This window comes from Ranitomeya variabilis, chromosome 3, assembly GCF_051348905.1.
Source record: "Ranitomeya variabilis isolate aRanVar5 chromosome 3, aRanVar5.hap1, whole genome shotgun sequence".
In the NCBI taxonomy this organism is placed as follows: domain Eukaryota; kingdom Metazoa; phylum Chordata; class Amphibia; order Anura; family Dendrobatidae; genus Ranitomeya; species Ranitomeya variabilis.
This window is the reverse complement of record NC_135234.1, coordinates 7,753,078-7,770,769: the sequence shown is the minus strand read 5'-3', so window position 1 is coordinate 7,770,769 and position 17,692 is coordinate 7,753,078. Positions and strand designations below refer to the sequence as shown.

The 17,692-nt window shown below is 47.1% G+C and overlaps 1 protein-coding gene across 3 annotated transcripts in view; it reads right to left on the bottom strand.

Annotated features, from left to right (window-relative positions):
* Positions 1-1,057: 1,057 nt before the first annotated feature.
* The window catches only part of LOC143817877 (uncharacterized), a 35,230-nt gene continuing 18,595 nt past the window's right edge, over positions 1,058-17,692 (bottom strand). Inside the window, exons 4-5 of one of the 3 annotated variants that reach the window (XM_077299346.1) lie at positions 14,542-14,649; positions 1,058-1,536 (exon numbers count right to left, since the gene is read on the bottom strand). In XM_077299346.1, coding sequence (XP_077155461.1) covers positions 1,397-1,536; positions 14,542-14,649 — 248 coding nt within the window. In that variant the 3' untranslated portion in view covers positions 1,058-1,396. The remainder of the gene's footprint in view (positions 1,537-14,541; positions 14,650-17,692) is intronic. The other 2 variants (XM_077299344.1, XM_077299345.1) reach the window with 2 other exon arrangements.

The window sequence follows — 17,692 nt, the reverse complement described above, 5'->3', positions numbered from 1 at the left end:
GGGAAGACTCGTGTATCCAGGTCATTATTACTCACTGTCGGGAAGACTCGTGTATCCAGGTCATTATTACCCACTGTCGGGAAGACTCATGTATCCAGGTCATTATTACCGCACTGACGGGAAGACTCGTGTATCCAGGTCATTATTACCCACTGACGGGAAGACTCATATATCCAGGTCATTATTACTCACTGACGGGAAGACTCATGTATCCAGGTCATTATTACTCACTGATGGGAAGACTCGTGTATCCAGGTCATTATTACACACTAACGGGAAAACTCGTGTATCCAGGTCATTATTACCACACTGACGGGAAGACTCATGCATCCAGGTCATTATTACCGCACTGACGGGAAGACTCGTGTATCCAGGTCATTATTACTCACTGATGGGAAGACTCGTGTATCCAGGTCATTATTACACACTAACGGGAAAACTCGTGTATCCAGGTCATTATTACCGTACTGACGGGAAGACTCGTGTATCCAGGTCATTATTACCACACTGACGGGAAGACTCGTGTATCCAGGTCATTATTACCCACTGTCGGGAAGACTCATGTATCCAGCTCATTATTACCGCACCGACGGGAAGACTCGTGTATCCAGGTCATTATTACCCACTGACGGGAAGACTCATGTATCCAGGTCATTATTACTCACTGACGGGAAGACTCATGTATCCAGGTCATTATTACCCACTAACGGGAAAACTCGTGTATCCAGGTCATTATTACCGTACTGACGGGAAGACTCGTGTATCCAGGTCATTATTACTCACTGTCGGGAAGACTCGTGTATCCAGGTCATTATTACCGCACTGACGGGAAGACTCGTGTATCCAGGTCATTATTACCCACTGTCGGGAAGACTCATGTATCCAGGTCATTATTACCGCACTGACGGGAAGACTCGTGTATCCAGGTCATTATTACCCACTGACGGGAAGACTCATATATCCAGGTCATTATTACTCACTGACGGGAAGACTCATGTATCCAGGTCATTATTACCCACTAACGGGAAGACTCGTGTATCCAGGTCATTATTACTCACTGACGGGAAGACTCGTGTGTCCAGGTCATTATTACCGCCGTAACACCCGAAGAACAATGAGGAGCCACGTATTTCTGCCATTTCAACACATCTGAAATCTTCCTCTACTTTTTCGTTACATTTTACAGGAAAATAATGGAGTCATTCAAGACTACAACTCGTCCTGAAAATAACAAGTCTGATCCGAAGTGAAAAGAAAATAAAGTTACAGCTCTTGGAGGAAGTGACGTAAAAACTGAAAGCAAGTAAGGAATAAAAAAATTGCCCGTGAGTGAAGGGGTTAACGTATCATGCAGCCGTGATGGAGCCAGTCCCTGCTCACCTCCCAGGCAGGGAAGTCATTCTGTGTCGGACCATACAGTGTAACTTCCCCCACACGAGCCATTATCAGGGACGCTGCTCATGGGCGGAACATCTTTTCCCATCTGTAACTCCTTCCTGTGACGAGCGGCGGTGACGCTGTGGACACAGCACGGACCTGGGGAGAGGAGGAGAGGCAGCGATTAGGAGGAACCAGATCAGGCACAAGTCACATTATCACTAGTGATGAACGAGTATACTCGTTGCTCGGGTTTTCCTCAGCACGCTCGGGTGATCTCCGAGTATTTTGTTTTTGTCACCTCAGCTGAATGATTTACAGCTACTAGCCAGGCTGAACACATGTGGGGATTCCCTAGCAACCAGGCAACCCCCACATGTACTCAGGCTGGGTAGTAGCCATAAATCACTCAGCTGCGGTGACAAAAACTAAATACTCGGAGGTCACCCGAGCGTGCTCAGGAAAACCCAAGCAAGGAGTACACTCGCTAATCACTAATTAACATATTACAGGTGATCTTCACTGTAAAAAAATGGAGAATGTGAAAACCTGAAATGGACGATTTGTGTCATACAGTTGTGGCCAAAAGTATTGACACCCCTGCAATTCTGTCAGATAATACTCAGTTTCTTCCTGAAAATGATTGCAAACACAAATTCTTTGGTATTATTATCTTCATTTAATTTGTCTTAAATTAAAAAACACAAAAAGAATTGTCCTAAAGCCAAACTGGACCAAACATAAAAAAGGGGGTGGACAAAAGTATTGGCACTGTTGGAAAAATCATGTGATGCTTCTCTAATTAGTGTAATTAACAGCACCTGTAACTTACCTGTGGCACCTAACAGGTGTTGGCAATAACTAAATCACACTTGCAGCCAGATGACATGGATTAATGTTGACAACCTCTGTCCTGTGTCCTTGTGTGTACCACATTGAGCATGGAGAAAAGAAAGAAGACCAAAGAACTGTCTGAGGACTTGAGAAACCAAATTGTGAGGAAGCATGAGCAATCTCAAGGCTACAAGTCCATCTCCAAAGACCTGAATGTTCTTGTGTCTACCATGCACAGTGTCATCAAGAAGTGTAAAGCCCATGGCACTGTGGCTAACCTCCCTAGATGTGGACGGAAAAGAAAAATTGACAAGAGATTTCAACGCAAGATTGTGTGGATGTTGGATAAAGAACCTCGACTACCATCCAAACAAGTACAAGCTGCCCTGCAGTCCGAGGGTACAAAAGTGTCAACCCTTACTATCCATCGGCGTCTGAATGAAAAGGGACTGTATGGTAGGAGACCCAGGAAGACCCCACTTCTTACCCCGAGACATGAAAAAGCCAGGCTGGAGTTTGCCAAAACTTACCTGAAAAAGCCTAAAACGTTTTGGAAGAATGTTCTCTGGTCAGATGAGACAAAAGTAGAGCTTTTTGGGCAAAGGCATCAACATAGAGTTTACAGGAGAAAAAAAGAGGCATTCAAATAAAAGAACATGGTCCCTACAGTCAAACATGGCGGAGGTTCCCTGATGTTTTGGGGTTGCTTTTCTGCCTCTGGCACTAGACTGCTTGACTGTGTGCATGGCATTATGAAGTCTGAAGACTACCAACAAATTTTGCAGCATAATGTAGGGCCCAGTGTGAGAAAGTTGGGTCTCCCTCAGAGGTCATGGGTCTTCCAGCAGGACAATGACCCAAACACACACTTCAAAAAGCACTAGAAAATGGTTTGAGAGACAGCACTGGAGACTAGGCTTGAGCGAAACGGATCGTTCGTTTTCAAAAGTCGCCGACTTTTGGCAAAGTCGGGTTTCGTGAAACCCAACTCCAGCGTGGGATCGGCCACGTGGTCGGTGATGTTGGCGCCAAAGTCGCGTTTTGTATGACGCCTTCCCCGCCATTTTTTCAGCCAATTAAGGAGTGTGGGCAGCGTGATGACATAGGTTCCGGCCTGGTTTCTGCGGCGTCATAGAGCCATATTACCGTTTGGGCTGCAGTGATTTCCGGAGTCAAACACAACACATGCTTTGCACGGAGGAGGAGAGAGAGAGAAAGAGAGAGAGAGAGAGAGAGATATTAAGTAAATGTAAAAAATAATCCGCATTGACTTGCATTGGGTTTCGTGTTCCGGTCCGGAACCCGACTTTACAGTAGAATCGGCCGATTTCACGCGATCCGACTTCCGAGAAGGTCGGGTTTCACAAAACCCAACTCGATCCTAAAAAAGCAAAAGTCGCTCAACCCTACTGGAGACTTCTAAGGTGGCCAGCAATGAGTCCAGACCTGAATCCCATAGAACACCTGTGGAGAGATCTAAAAATGGCAGTTTGGAGAAGGCGCCCTTCAAATGTCAGGGACCTGGAGCAGTTTGCCAAAGAAGAATGGTCTAAAATTCCAGCAGAGCATTGTAAGAAACTCACTGATGGTTACCGGAAGCGGTTGGTCGCAGGTATTTTGGCTAAAGGTTGTGCAACCAAGTATTAGGCTGAGGGTGCCAATACTTTTGTCTGGCCCATTTTTGGAGTTTTGTGTGAAATGATCAATGTTTTGCGTTTTGCTTCATTCTCTTTTGTGTTTTTTCATTTAAGACAAATTAAATAAAGATAATACCAAAGAATTTGTGTTTGCAATCATTTCCAGGAAGAAACGGAGTATTATCTGACAGAATTGCTGGGGTGTGAATACTTTTGGCCATGACTGTACATACTGGGGGAAGGGGGCCAGGATATATACATACTGGGGGAAGGGGGCCGGGATGCATACACATACTGGGGGAAGGGGGCCGGGATGCATACACATACTGGGGGAAGGGGGCCAGGATGGATATACAGTGGGGCAAAAAAGTATTTAGTCATTCAGCAATAGTGCAAGTTCCACCACTTAAAAAGATGAGAGGCGTCTGTAATTTACATCATAGGTAGACCTCAACTATGGGAGACAAACTGAGAAAAAAAAAAATCCAGAAAATCACATTGTCTGTTTTTTTATCATTTTATTTGCATATTATGGTGGAAAATAAGTATTTGGTCAGAAACAAAATTTCATCTCAATACTTTGTAATATATCCTTTGTTGGCAATGACAGAGGTCAAACGTTTTCTGTAAGTCTTCACAAGGTTGCCACACACTGTTGTTGGTATGTTGGCCCATTCCTCCATGCAGATCTCCTCTAGAGCAGTGATGTTTTTGGCTTTTCGCTTGGCAACACGGACTTTCAACTCCCTCCAAAGGTTTTCTATAGGGTTGAGATCTGGAGACTGGCTAGGCCACTCCAGGACCTTGAAATGCTTCTTACGAAGCCACTCCTTCGTTGCCCTGGCGGTGTGCTTTGGATCATTGTCATGTTGAAAGACCCAGCCACGTTTCATCTTCAATGCCCTTGCTGATGGAAGGAGGTTTGCACTCAAAATCTCACGATACATGGCCCCATTCATTCTTTCATGTACCCGGATCAGTCGTCCTGGCCCCTTTGCAGAGAAACAGCCCCAAAGCATGATGTTTCCACCACCATGCTTTACAGTAGGTATGGTGTTTGATGGATGCAACTCAGTATTCTTTTTCCTCCAAACACGACAAGTTGTGTTTCTACCAAACAGTTCCAGTTTGGTTTCATCAGACCATAGGACATTCTCCCAAAACTCCTCTGGATCATCCAAATGCTCTCTAGCAAACTTCAGACGGGCCCGGACATGTACTGGCTTAAGCAGTGGGACACGTCTGGCACTGCAGGATCTGAGTCCATGGTGGCGTAGTGTGTTACTTATGGTAGGCCTTGTTACATTGGTCCCAGCTCTCTGCAGTTCATTCACTAGGTCCCCCCGCGTGGTTCTGGGATTTTTGCTCACCGTTCTTGTGATCATTCTGACCCTACGGGGTGGGATTTTGCGTGGAGCCCCAGATCGAGGGAGATTATCAGTGGTCTTGAATGTCTTCCATTTTCTAATTATTGCTCCCACTGTTGATTTCTTCACTCCAAGCTGGTTGGCTATTGCAGATTCAGTCTTCCCAGCCTGGTGCAGGGCTACAATTTTGTTTCTAGTGTCCTTTGACAGCTCTTTGGTCTTCACCATAGTGGAGTTTGGAGTCAGACTGTTTGAGGGTGTGCACATGTGTCTTTTATACTGATAAGTTTAAACAGGTGCCATTACTACAGGTAATGAGTGGAGGAAAGAGGAGACTCTTAAAGAAGAAGTTACAGGTCTGTGAGAGCCAGAAATCTTGATTGTTTGTTTCTGACCAAATACTTATTTTCCACCAGAATATGCAAATAAAATGATAAAAAAACAGACAATGTGATTTTCTGGATTTTTTTTTCTCAGTTTGTCTCCCATAGTTGAGGTCTACCTATGATGTAAATTACAGACGCCTCTCATCTTTTTAAGTGGTGGAACTTGCACTATTGCTGACTGACTAAATACTTTTTTGCCCCACTGTACATACTGGGGGAAGGGGGCCAGGATGGATATACATACTGTGGGAAGGGGGCCAGGATATATACACATACTGGGGGAAGGGGGCCAGGATGGATACACATACTGGGGGAAGGGGGCCAGGATGGATACACATACTGGGGGAAGGGGGCCAGGATGGATACACATACTGGGGGAAGGGGGCCAGGATATATACACATACTGGGGGAAGTGTTATGGACGGTTAATTTAGGAGCGACATGCGACTAGCTCTGAGCAGGTGGTAACTATACAGACCGCAGTTCCTGATCTTAACACAACACTAGAAGTAGCCGTGGGATGTTCCTGTCACTCCCTGGACACCTCGTCACAGCCGGAGAACTAGCTACCCCTAAAGGTAGAAATAGGAAAGCTATCTTGCCTCAGAGAAAATCCCCAAGGATAGGACAGCCCCCCACAAATAATGACTGTGAGAGGAGAAGGAAATGACATACGTAGTATGAAACAAGATTTAGCAAAGGAGGCCACTTCTAGCTAGATAGATAGTACAGGAAAGAACACTGTGCGGTCAGTAATAAAAACTAGAAAAAGTCCACCGCAGAGATATGCAAAAATCTCCACACCTGACTAAAGGTGTGGAGGGCAAAATCTGCAGCCCAGAGCTTCCAGCTTAGCTGAATAGATCCATACTGATAAGCTGGACAAATGAGCAAAACATAGAATGTGCTGAACAATAAGTCCACAACAAATGGACTGCAAAAGGACAAGCAAGGACTTATCTTTGCTGAACGGGTCAGAGTGTCAGGGAAATCCAAAAGAGCCGTGACTCCAAGCAGGAACAATTGACAACTGGCATTGATTGAGGGATAAGGCCAGACTAAAATAGCCGAGCCAGAAAGACGATCAGTGGAAGCAGCTGCTGATGCTAAATCCAAGAAGCAGCTATACCACTCAAAACCACAGGAGGGAGCCCAAGAGCAGAATTCACAAAAGTGCTACTTACAACCACCGGAGGGAGCCCAAGAGCGGAATTCACAACAGGGAAGGGGGCCAGGATGGATATACATACTGGGGGAAGGGGGCCAGGTGGGGGAAGGGGGCCAGGATGGATACACATACTGGGGGAAGGGGGCCAGGATGGATACGCATACTGGGGGAAGGGGGCCAGGATGGATATACAGTCATGGCCAAAAGTATTCACACCCCTGCAATTCTGTTAGATAATACTCAGTTTCTTCCTGAAAATGATTGCAATCACAAATTCTTATTATTATCTTCATTTAATTTGTCTTAAATGAAAAAACACAAAAAGAATTGTCCTAAAGCCAAACTGGATATAATTCCACACCAAACATAAAAAAGGGGGTGGACAAAAGTATTGGCACTGTTGGAAAAATCATGTGATGCTTCTCTAATTAGTGTAATTAACAGCACCTGTAACTTACCTGTGGCACCTAACAGGTGTTGGCAATAACTAAATCACACTTGCAGCCAGTTGACATGGATTAAAGTTGACTCAACCTCTGTCCTGTGTCCTTGTGTGTACCACATTGAGCATGGAGAAAAGAAAGAAGACCAAATAACTGTCTGAGGACTTGAGAAACCAAATTGTGAGGAAGCATGAGCAATCTCAAGGCTACAAGTCCATCTCCAAAGACCTGAATGTTCCTGTGTCTACCGTGCGCAGTGTCATCAAGAAGTGTAAAGCCCATGGCACTGTGGCTAACCTCCCTAGATGTGGACGGAAAAGAAAAATTGACAAGAGATTTCAACGCAAGATTGTGCGGATGTTGGATAAAGAACCTCGACTAACATCCAAACAAGTACAAGCTGCCCTGCAGTCTGAGGGTACATCAGTGTCAACCCGTACTATCCGTCGGCGTCTGAATGAAATAGACTGTATGGTAGGAGACCCAGGAAGACCCCACTTCTTACCCCGAGACATGAAAAAGCCAGGCTGGAGTTTGCCAAAACTTACCTGAAAAAGCCTAAAACGTTTTGGAAGAATGTTCTCTGGTCAGATGAGACAAAAGTAGAGCTTTTTGGGCAAAGGCATCAACATAGAGTTTACAGGAGAAAAAAAGAGGCATTCAAAGAAAAGAACATGGTCCCTACAGTCAAACATGGCGGAGGTTCCCTGATGTTTTGGGGTTGCTTTGCTGCCTCTGGCACTAGACTGCTTGACTGTGTGCATGGCATTATGAAGTCTGAAGACTACCAACAAATTTTGCAGCATAATGTAGGGCCCAGTGTGAGAAAGCTGGGTCTCCCTCAGAGGTCATGGGTCTTCCAGCAGGACAATGACCCAAAACACACTTCAAAAAGCACTAGAAAATGGTTTGAGAGACAGCACTGGAGACTAGGCTTGAGCAAAACGGATCGTTCATTTTCAAAAGTCGCCGACTTTTGGCAAAGTCGGGTTTCGTGAAACCCGACCCGACTCCAGCGTGGGATCGGCCACGTGGTCGGCGATGTTGGCGCCAAAGTCGCGTTTTGTATGACGCCTTCCCCGCGATTTTTTCAGCCAATTAAGGAGTGTGGGCAGCGTGATGACATAGGTTCCGGCCTGGATTCTGCGGCGTCATAGAGCCATATTACCATTTGGGCTGCAGTGATTTCCGGAGTCAAACACAACACATGCTTTGCACGGAGGGGGGAGAGAGAGAGAGAGAGAGAGAGAGAGAGAGATATTAAGTAAATGTAAAAAATAATCCGCATTAACTTGCATTGGGTTTCGTGTTCCGGTCCGGAACCCGACTTTACAGTAGCATCGGCCGATTTCACGCGATCCGACTTCCAAGAAGGTCGGGTTTCACAAAACCCAACTCGATCCTAAAAAAGCAAAAGTCGCTCAACCCTACTGGAGACTTCTAAGGTGGCCAGCAATGAGTCCAGACCTGAATCCCATAGAACACCTGTGGAGAGATCTAAAAATGGCAGTTTGGAGAAGGCACCCTTCAAATGTCAGGGACCTGGAGCAGTTTGCCAAAGAAGAATGGTCTAAAATTCCAGCAGAGCATTGTAAGAAACTCACTGATGGTTACCGGAAGCGGTTGGTCGCAGTTATTTTGGCTAAAGGTTGTGCAACCAAGTATTAGGCTGAGGGTGCCAATACTTTTGTCTGGCCCATTTTTGGAGTTTTGTGTGAAATGATCAATGTTTTGCTTTTTGCTTCATTCTCTTTTGTGTTTTTTCATTTAAGACAAATTAAATAAAGATAATAATACCAAAGAATTTGTGTTTGCAATCATTTTCAGGAAGAAACTGAGTATTACCTGACAGAATTGCAGGGGTGTGAATACTTTTGGCCACAACTGTAAATGATAAAGGGAACATTTCACTACACAGATGATTCTCCATGAGGTCTAGGACATCACGTGAGGAAAGACTGATGAGCTGAATCCTTCTGTGCTCTATGTAGAAGCAGGAGGTCACTGCATGACTCATGAGTCACCGCAAAAGTCAGGGGGAGACTGGGTCAGGAGGAGGGGAAGATGAATGCAGGGACAAGAGACTTCCCGCTTCTACATAGCGCAGACAAAAGAGAAGAATTATCTGGTTAGAAAGAAAAAGGGGGGTGATGATCCGGTCCTGGAGCCCTGATCTCCCATCATCCCGTCTGTGATCACATGAGAAGACAGAAGGATCCACACAAGCCTCATACACAGAAGATCTGGGGGAAGTTCTCCAAGATGTTTGGTACAACCTCCTGCCAAGACCCTCCATAACCTGTGTACAAGTGACGAGAAGTGATGGAGGTGACCGGATACTGATGATGGAGGTGATGGGCGGTCACCTGATACTGATGATGGAGGTGACGGGTGGTCACCAGATACTGATGATGGAGGTGATGGGCGGTCACCAGATACTGATGATGGAGGTGACGGGTGGTCACCAGATACTGATGATGGAGAGGACTGGCGGTCACCAGATACTGATGATGGAGGAGACAGGCGGTCACCAGATACTGATGATGGAGGAGACGGGCGGTCACCAGATACTGATGATGGAGGTGACGGGCGGTCACCAGATACTGATGATGGAGGTGACGGGCGGTCACCAGATACTGATGATGGAGGAGACGGGCGGTCACCAGATACTGATGATGGAGGAGACGGGCGGTCACCAGATACTGATGATGGAGGAGACGGGCGGTCACCAGATACTGATGATGGAGAGGACTGGCGGTCTCCAAATACTGAAGATTGGAGGTGACAGGCGGTCTCCAGATACTGATGATGTAAGAGACAGGCAGTCACCAGATACTGATGATGGAGGGTACGGGCGGTCACAAGATACCGATGATGGAGGGGACGAGCGGTCACCAGATACTGATGATGGAGGTGATGAGCAGTCACCAGATACTGATGGTGGAGGGGACAGCGGTCACCAGATACTGATGGTGGAGGGGACAGCGGTCACCAGATGCTGACGATGGAGGTGATGGGCGGTCAGTGTCACTAGATACTGATGATGGAGGAGACGGGTGTGACGCCCCAGGGTCCTGGTTGTCACAGTAGCATTTCTTTCCTCACGGGAAGAGTGATATCACACTTGCAAGAGATGAAGGATTCCTTTTAACAGCTATTCAGCACATACACCATTCTGACTCCAGGCCAGAAGGGGGAGCTCTACACCTGACTTCAGGGGAGCTGCTCTCTCTGGTCGGGAGGAGTCAGTTACTAGGCAGTTGCTAGGCAGTTGGAGAGAGACAGTTGGTGAGAGGAGGCCAAGGAGTGAGGAAGGAAAGCTGGGGCTGTGCAGATGAGTGATTCTGCAGCTCCTGGAAAGGAAAGAAAAAGGGCAGTCTGAGGCAGAAGGACGAGTGAGGGGCTGTATAGCCTGAAGTGCTGCAGCTCCTAGATAGCGAGATACAGAAGGAAGAACAGCTGGTAGCGAATGTGCCAGAGAGCAAAGCACAGGAGAGTGACAACAAGGGAGAATAGCTGCCACTGGGCTACCTTCCTGACAGAGCGCAGATACCGGTAACTGGAAGACCGAGGTTGTGTCATACTCTAGGAGGCACAACAGAAACCGGTAGGACAGCCAGACTACACGTAACTTGTCCACCCTAACACCCAGGAGACACAGTGACACATAGAGCCCGGGTCATGATAGAGACCCTGTAAAAAGACTCGCGCCACCTGTCATACGGGTTTGAGTCCTACCTAAAGGGGGACAGAGAGGACTGTGAGGACCTTGCCAGAAGCCATAGGCAGTAAGGGACTACAATACCACTGCGCTATGAGGAAGGCTTTTAACTCAACCTGGTAAAGGGGACTCTGAACTCGTTTCCAAGCCGGCCGGACCCTGCCTGTCCTGTGATCTGGTGCCCTGGACTGAGGCTGCCTGCTACCATCAGTAAACCAGGTAAAGAGACTGCAAACCTGTGTCCTCCGTTCTTTATCGCACCACTCACCATCCTCATCTATACACCGGGAGCCCTGGGGACCCAGCTTCACCTGTGGGAAGCCATACCATCCCGGCTGCTATAGCATAACCCCAGTGGACTCCTTTAAGCAGCGTCAGTCACCCCTGACCGAATACGACAGGTGGCGTCACTAACTTTCATAATGTTCACACACCCCTTTAAAGACCTTTCCTTTATGGGCGCCCAGGGTCACGGACCGGGTCACCACCGCCGTGACACATCCCGTTAAGTACCGGACCCGGTACCGAGTACCCCACTGGTTATGATGGAGGAGACGGGTGGTCACAAGACACTGATGAGAGTCACACTTCTCTCCATTAATTTGATATTTTGTAACTGATAAATAAAAACCTATTAACCCTTCTATGTCTGAATCTTCTGGCTCTGCGGCCTTTTCTTTGACCCTGCATTTTGCACTGCGCTGTATATATAGATGTGTAAAATAGTAAATCCGCAGGAATACTAACTGTACAATAGGCCAGGAGCATATAGTTATCAAAACCATACGGCCCCCATATAATCATAATTCTAGTAATATTTATATCATTATTAATCATAAAACAGAGTGCTGTACAATCAAGATTATTCAAAAGTTCAAAATGGATTATACAAGATACATCAGAAAACTGCCAAGTTTACCAGGACCACAACATTTGTCCCAGGACTGTGCAAAAAATAGATGTGGAAAGTCACAGTAGAAAATAAGCGTTAAGTAATGTACCATGACTGATCTCAGCCGAACCCAAGGTACATCGATATGCTGAGTATTGTACGTGAAATCAATCGATTGCTGCATCAAAGAGAACCATTATGTCTGATAGTGTCAAAATGTAGCCTTGGTTCCACCGCAAGAAAGACCAGGCATGGTGCGTAACAAAATAATCAGATGGAGGGACAATAGTCACATATCAACAGGAAGAGTTAAAGATCAAAATATCAGCTCCTTACCCAAGTAACCGATAATATGCCTACTCGTGATAATATGCCTACTCGTGATGATATGCCTACTCGTGATAATATGCCTACTCGTGATAATATGCCTACTCGTGATAATATGCCTACTAGTGATAACATGCCTACTCGTGATAACATGCCTACTCGTGATAACATGCCTACTCGTGATAATATGCCTTCCCATGATAATATGCCTACTCGTGATAACATGCCTACTCGTGATGATATGCCTACTCGTGATAATATGCCTACTCGTGATAACATGCCTACTCGTGATAACATGCCTACTCGTGATAACATGCCTACTAGTGATAATATGCCTACTCGTGATAATATGCCTACTCGTGATAACATGCCTACTCGTGATGATATGCCTACTCGTGATAATATGCCTACTCGTGATAATATGCCTACTCGTGATAACATGCCTACTCGTGATAACATGCCTACTCGTGATAACATGCCTACTCGTGATAACATGCCTACTAGTGATAATATGCCTACTCGTGATAACATGCCTACTCGTGATAACATGCCTACTAGTGATAATATGCCTACTCGTGATGATATGCCTACTCGTGATAATATGCCTACTCGTGATAATATGCCTACTCGTGATAACATGCCTACTCGTGATGATATGCCTACTCGTGATAATATGCCTACTCGTGATAATATGCCTACTCGTGATGATATGCCTACTCGTGATGATATGCCTACTCGTGATAATATGCCTACTCGTGATAATATGCCTACTCGTGATAATATGCCTACTCGTGATAACATGCCTACTCGTGATGATATGCCTACTCGTGATAATATGCCTACTCGTGATAATATGCCTACTCGTGATAATATGCCTACTCGTGATAACATGCCTACTCGTGATAACATGCCTACTCGTGATAATATGCCTACTCGTGATAATATGCCTACTCGTGATGATATGCCTACTCGTGATGATATGCCTACTCGTGATAACATGCCTACTCGTGATAATATGCCTACTCGTGATAATATGCCTACTCGTGATAATATGCCTACTCGTGATAACATGCCTACTCGTGATAACATGCCTACTCGTGATGATATGCCTACTCGTGATAATATGCCTACTCGTGATGATATGCCTACTCGTGATGATATGCCTACTCGTGATAACATGCCTACTCGTGATAATATGCCTACTCGTGATGATATGCCTACTCGTGATAATATGCCTACTCGTGATAATATGCCTACTCGTGGTAATATGCCTACTCGTGATAACATGCCTACTCGTGATAACATGCCTACTCGTGATAATATGCCTACTCGTGATAACATGCCTACTCGTGATAATATGCCTACTCGTGATGATATGCCTACTCGTGATAATATGCCTACTCGTGATAATATGCCTACTCGTGGTAATATGCCTACTAGTGATAACATGCCTACTCGTGATAATATGCCTACTCGTGATAATATGCCTACTCGTGATAACATGCCTACTCGTGATAACATGCCTACTCGTGATGATATGCCTACTCGTGATGATATGCCTACTCGTGATGATATGCCTACTCGTGATGATATGCCTACTCGTGATGATATGCCTACTCGTGATGATATGCCTACTCGTGATGATATGCCTACTCGTGATGATATGCCTACTCGTGATAATATGCCTACTCGTGATAATATGCCTACTCGTGATAATATGCCTACTCGTGATAAATATGCCTACTCGTGATGATATGCCTACTCGTGATGATATGCCTACTCGTGATAATATGCCTACTCGTGATAATATGCCTACTCGTGATAATATGCCTACTCGTGATAATATGCCTACTAGTGATAATATGCCTACTCGTGATAATATGCCTACTCGTGATAACATGCCTACTCGTGATAACATGCCTACTCGTGATAATATGCCTACTCGTGATAATATGCCTACTTGTGATAAATATTCCTACTCGTGATAATATGCCTACTTGTGATAATATGCCTACTAGTGATAATATGCCTACTCGTGATAATATGCCTACTCGTGATAACATGCCTACTCGTGATAACATGCCTACTCGTGATAATATGCCTACTAGTGATAAATATTCCTACTCGTGATAATATGCCTACTTGTGATAATATGCCTACTAGTGATAATATGCCTACTAGTGATAAAAGGTTTAGTTAAAACATTTACCCATATTAAAAAACATTGCACAGGATCGGGCGAGACCCCGACGCGCGTTTTCTGACGCATCTTGTATGGTAAATGTTGAACTTTTAGTAAACTTGATTGGCCAGCTCTCCATTTTGCCGTTTTTGGTATATATAGATATCTAGTACAGGGCAGGATACAGCAGGTGGATAATGTACTTACTGTTCTTGTAGTTATACAGTGCAGTGATGAGGACAATGATGACGATGGTAATCGCACTGACTGCAATGATGATGTGGTGAGACCCGTAGACTCCCGTCTTCTTTTCCTCTGCAGGATATAACAGAGCACAGTGATCAGTGATGAGATGTGGTTTTCTCTCTAATTAGTAGTGCACTTGTTATACGCCGTGCCTCACACATAGTACAGCTACAAACTGAGCTATCACAGGAGGTGACGGACACCTCGCTATCACAGGAGGTGACGGACGTCTCAGTATCACAGGAGGTGACGGACGTCTCGCTGTCACAGGAGGTGACGGATGTCTCAGTATCACAGGAGATGACGGACGTCTCGCTGTCACAGGAGGTGACGGATGTCTCGCTATCACAGGAGGTGACGGACGTCTCAGTATCACAGGAGGTGACGGACGTCTCGCTGTCACAGGAGGTGACGGATGTCTCGCTATCACAGGAGGTGACGGACGTCTCACTGTCACAGGAGGTGACGGATGTCTCGCTATCACAGGAGGTGACGGACGTCTCACTGTCACAGGAGGTGACGGACGTCTCGCTGTCACAGGAGGTGACGGATGTCTCGCTGTCACAGGAGGTGGTGGACGTCTCGCTATCACAGGAGGTGACGGACATCTCGCTATCACAGGAGGTGACAGACGTCTCGATATCACACGAGATGACGGACGTCTCGCTGTCACAGGAGGTGACGGACATCTCGCTATCACAGGACATGACGGACGTCTCGCTATCACAGGAGGTGACGGACGTATAGCTATCACAGGAGGTCACGGTCGTCTAGCTGTAATAGGAGGTTACGGACATCTCGCTATCACAGGAGGTGACGGATGTCTCGCTGTCACAGGAGGCGACGGACATCTCGCTGTCACAGGAGGTGACGGACATCTCGCTATCACAGGAGGTGACAGACGTCGCTTTGTCACAGGAGGTGATGAACATCTCGCTATCACAGGAGGTGACGGACGTCTCGATATCACACGAGATGATGGACATCTTGCTGACACAGGAGGTAACGGACATCTTGCTATCACAGGACATGACGGACGTCTCGCTATCACAGGAGGTGACGGACGTATAGCTATCACAGGAGGTCACGGACGTCTAGCTGTAATAGGAGGTTACGGACATCTCGCTATCACAGGAGGTGACGGATGTCTCGCTGTCACAGGAGGTAACAGACGTCTCGCTGTTACAGGAGGTGATGGATGTCTCGCTGTCACAGGAGGTGACGAACGTCTCACTATCACAGGAAATGACGGACGTCTCGCTGTCACAGGAGGTGACTGACATCTCGCTGTCACAGGAGGTGACGGACATTTCGCTGTCACAGGACGTGATGGACGTTTCGCTATCACAGGACGTGACGGACGTCTCGCTATCACAGGAAGTGACGGAAGTCACGCTGTCACAGGAGGTGACGGACATCTCGCTACCACAGGAGGTGACGGACATCTCGCTATCACAGCAGGTGACAGACGTCGCTCTATCACAGGAGGTGATGAACGTCTCGCTATCACAGGAGGTGATGAACGTCTCGATATCACACGAGATGATGGACGTCTCACTGACACAGGAGGTGATGGACGTCTCGCTATCACAGGATGTGACGGACGTTTCGCTGTCACAGGAGGTGACGGACATCTCACTATCACAGGAGGTGACGGACGTCTCGCTGTCACAGGAGGTGACGGACGTCTCGCTGTCACAGGAGGTGACGGACTTCTTGCTGTCACAGGAGGTGACGGACATCTCGCTATTACAGGAGGTGACGGACATCTAGCTATCACAGGAGGTGACGGACATCTCGCTATCACAGGAGGTGACAGACGTCGCTCTATCACAGGAGGTGATGAACGTCTCGCTATCACAGGAGGTGACGGACGTCTCGCAATAACAGGACGTGACGGATGTCTCACTATCATAGGAGGTGACGGACACCTCGCTATCACAGGAGGTGACGGGTGTCTCGCTGTCACAGGAGGTGACGGACGTCTCGCTATCACAGGAGGTGACGGATGTCTCGCTATCACAGGATGTGACGGATGTCTCGCTATCATAGGAGGTGACGGACACCTCGCTGTCACAGGAGGTGACGGACGTCTCGCTATCACAGGCGGTGACGAACGTCTCGCTATCACAGGAAATGACGGACGTCTCGCTGTCACAGGAGGTGACGGACATCTTGCTGTCACAGGAGGTGACGGACATCTCGCTGTCACAGGAGGTGATGGACGTTTCGCTATCACAGGACGTGACGGACGTCTCGCTATCACAGGAAGTGACGGACATCACGCTGTCACAGGAGGTGACGGACATCTCGCTATCACAGGAGGTGACGGACATCTCGCTATCACAGGAGGTGACAGACGTCGCTCTATCACAGGAGGTGATGAACATCTCGCTATCACAGGAGGTGACGGACGTCTCGATATCACACATGATGATGGACGTCTTGCTGACACAGGAGGTGACGGATGTCTCGCTGTCACAGGAGGTGACGGACATCTCGCTATCACAGGACGTGACGACGTCTCGCTATCACAGGAGGTGACGGATGTATAGCTATCACAGGAGGTCACAGACGTCTAGCTGTAATAGGAGGTTACGGACATCTAGCTATCTCAGGAGGTGACGGATGTCTCGCTGTCACAGGAGGTGACGGACATCTCGCTGTCACAGGAGGTGACGGATGTCTCGCTGTCACAGGAGGTGACAGACGTTTCGCTGTCACAGGAGGTGACGGACATCTCGCTATCACAGGAGTTGACGGATGTCTTGCTGTCACAGGAGGTGACGGACGTCTCGCTGTCACAGGAGGTGACGGATGTGTCGCTGTCACAGGAGGTGACAAACATCTCGCTGTCACAGGAGATGACGGACGTCTCAGTATCACAGGAAGTGACGTACGTCTCGCTGTCACAGGACGTGACGAACGTCTCACTATCACAGGAAATGACGGACGTCTCGCTGTCACAGGAGGTGACGGACATCTCGCTGTCACAGGAGGTGACTGACATCTCGCTGTCACAGAAGGTGACGGATGTCTCACTATCACAGGAGGTGACGGACGTCTCGCTATCACAGGAGGTGACGGACGTCTCACTATCACAGAAGGTGAT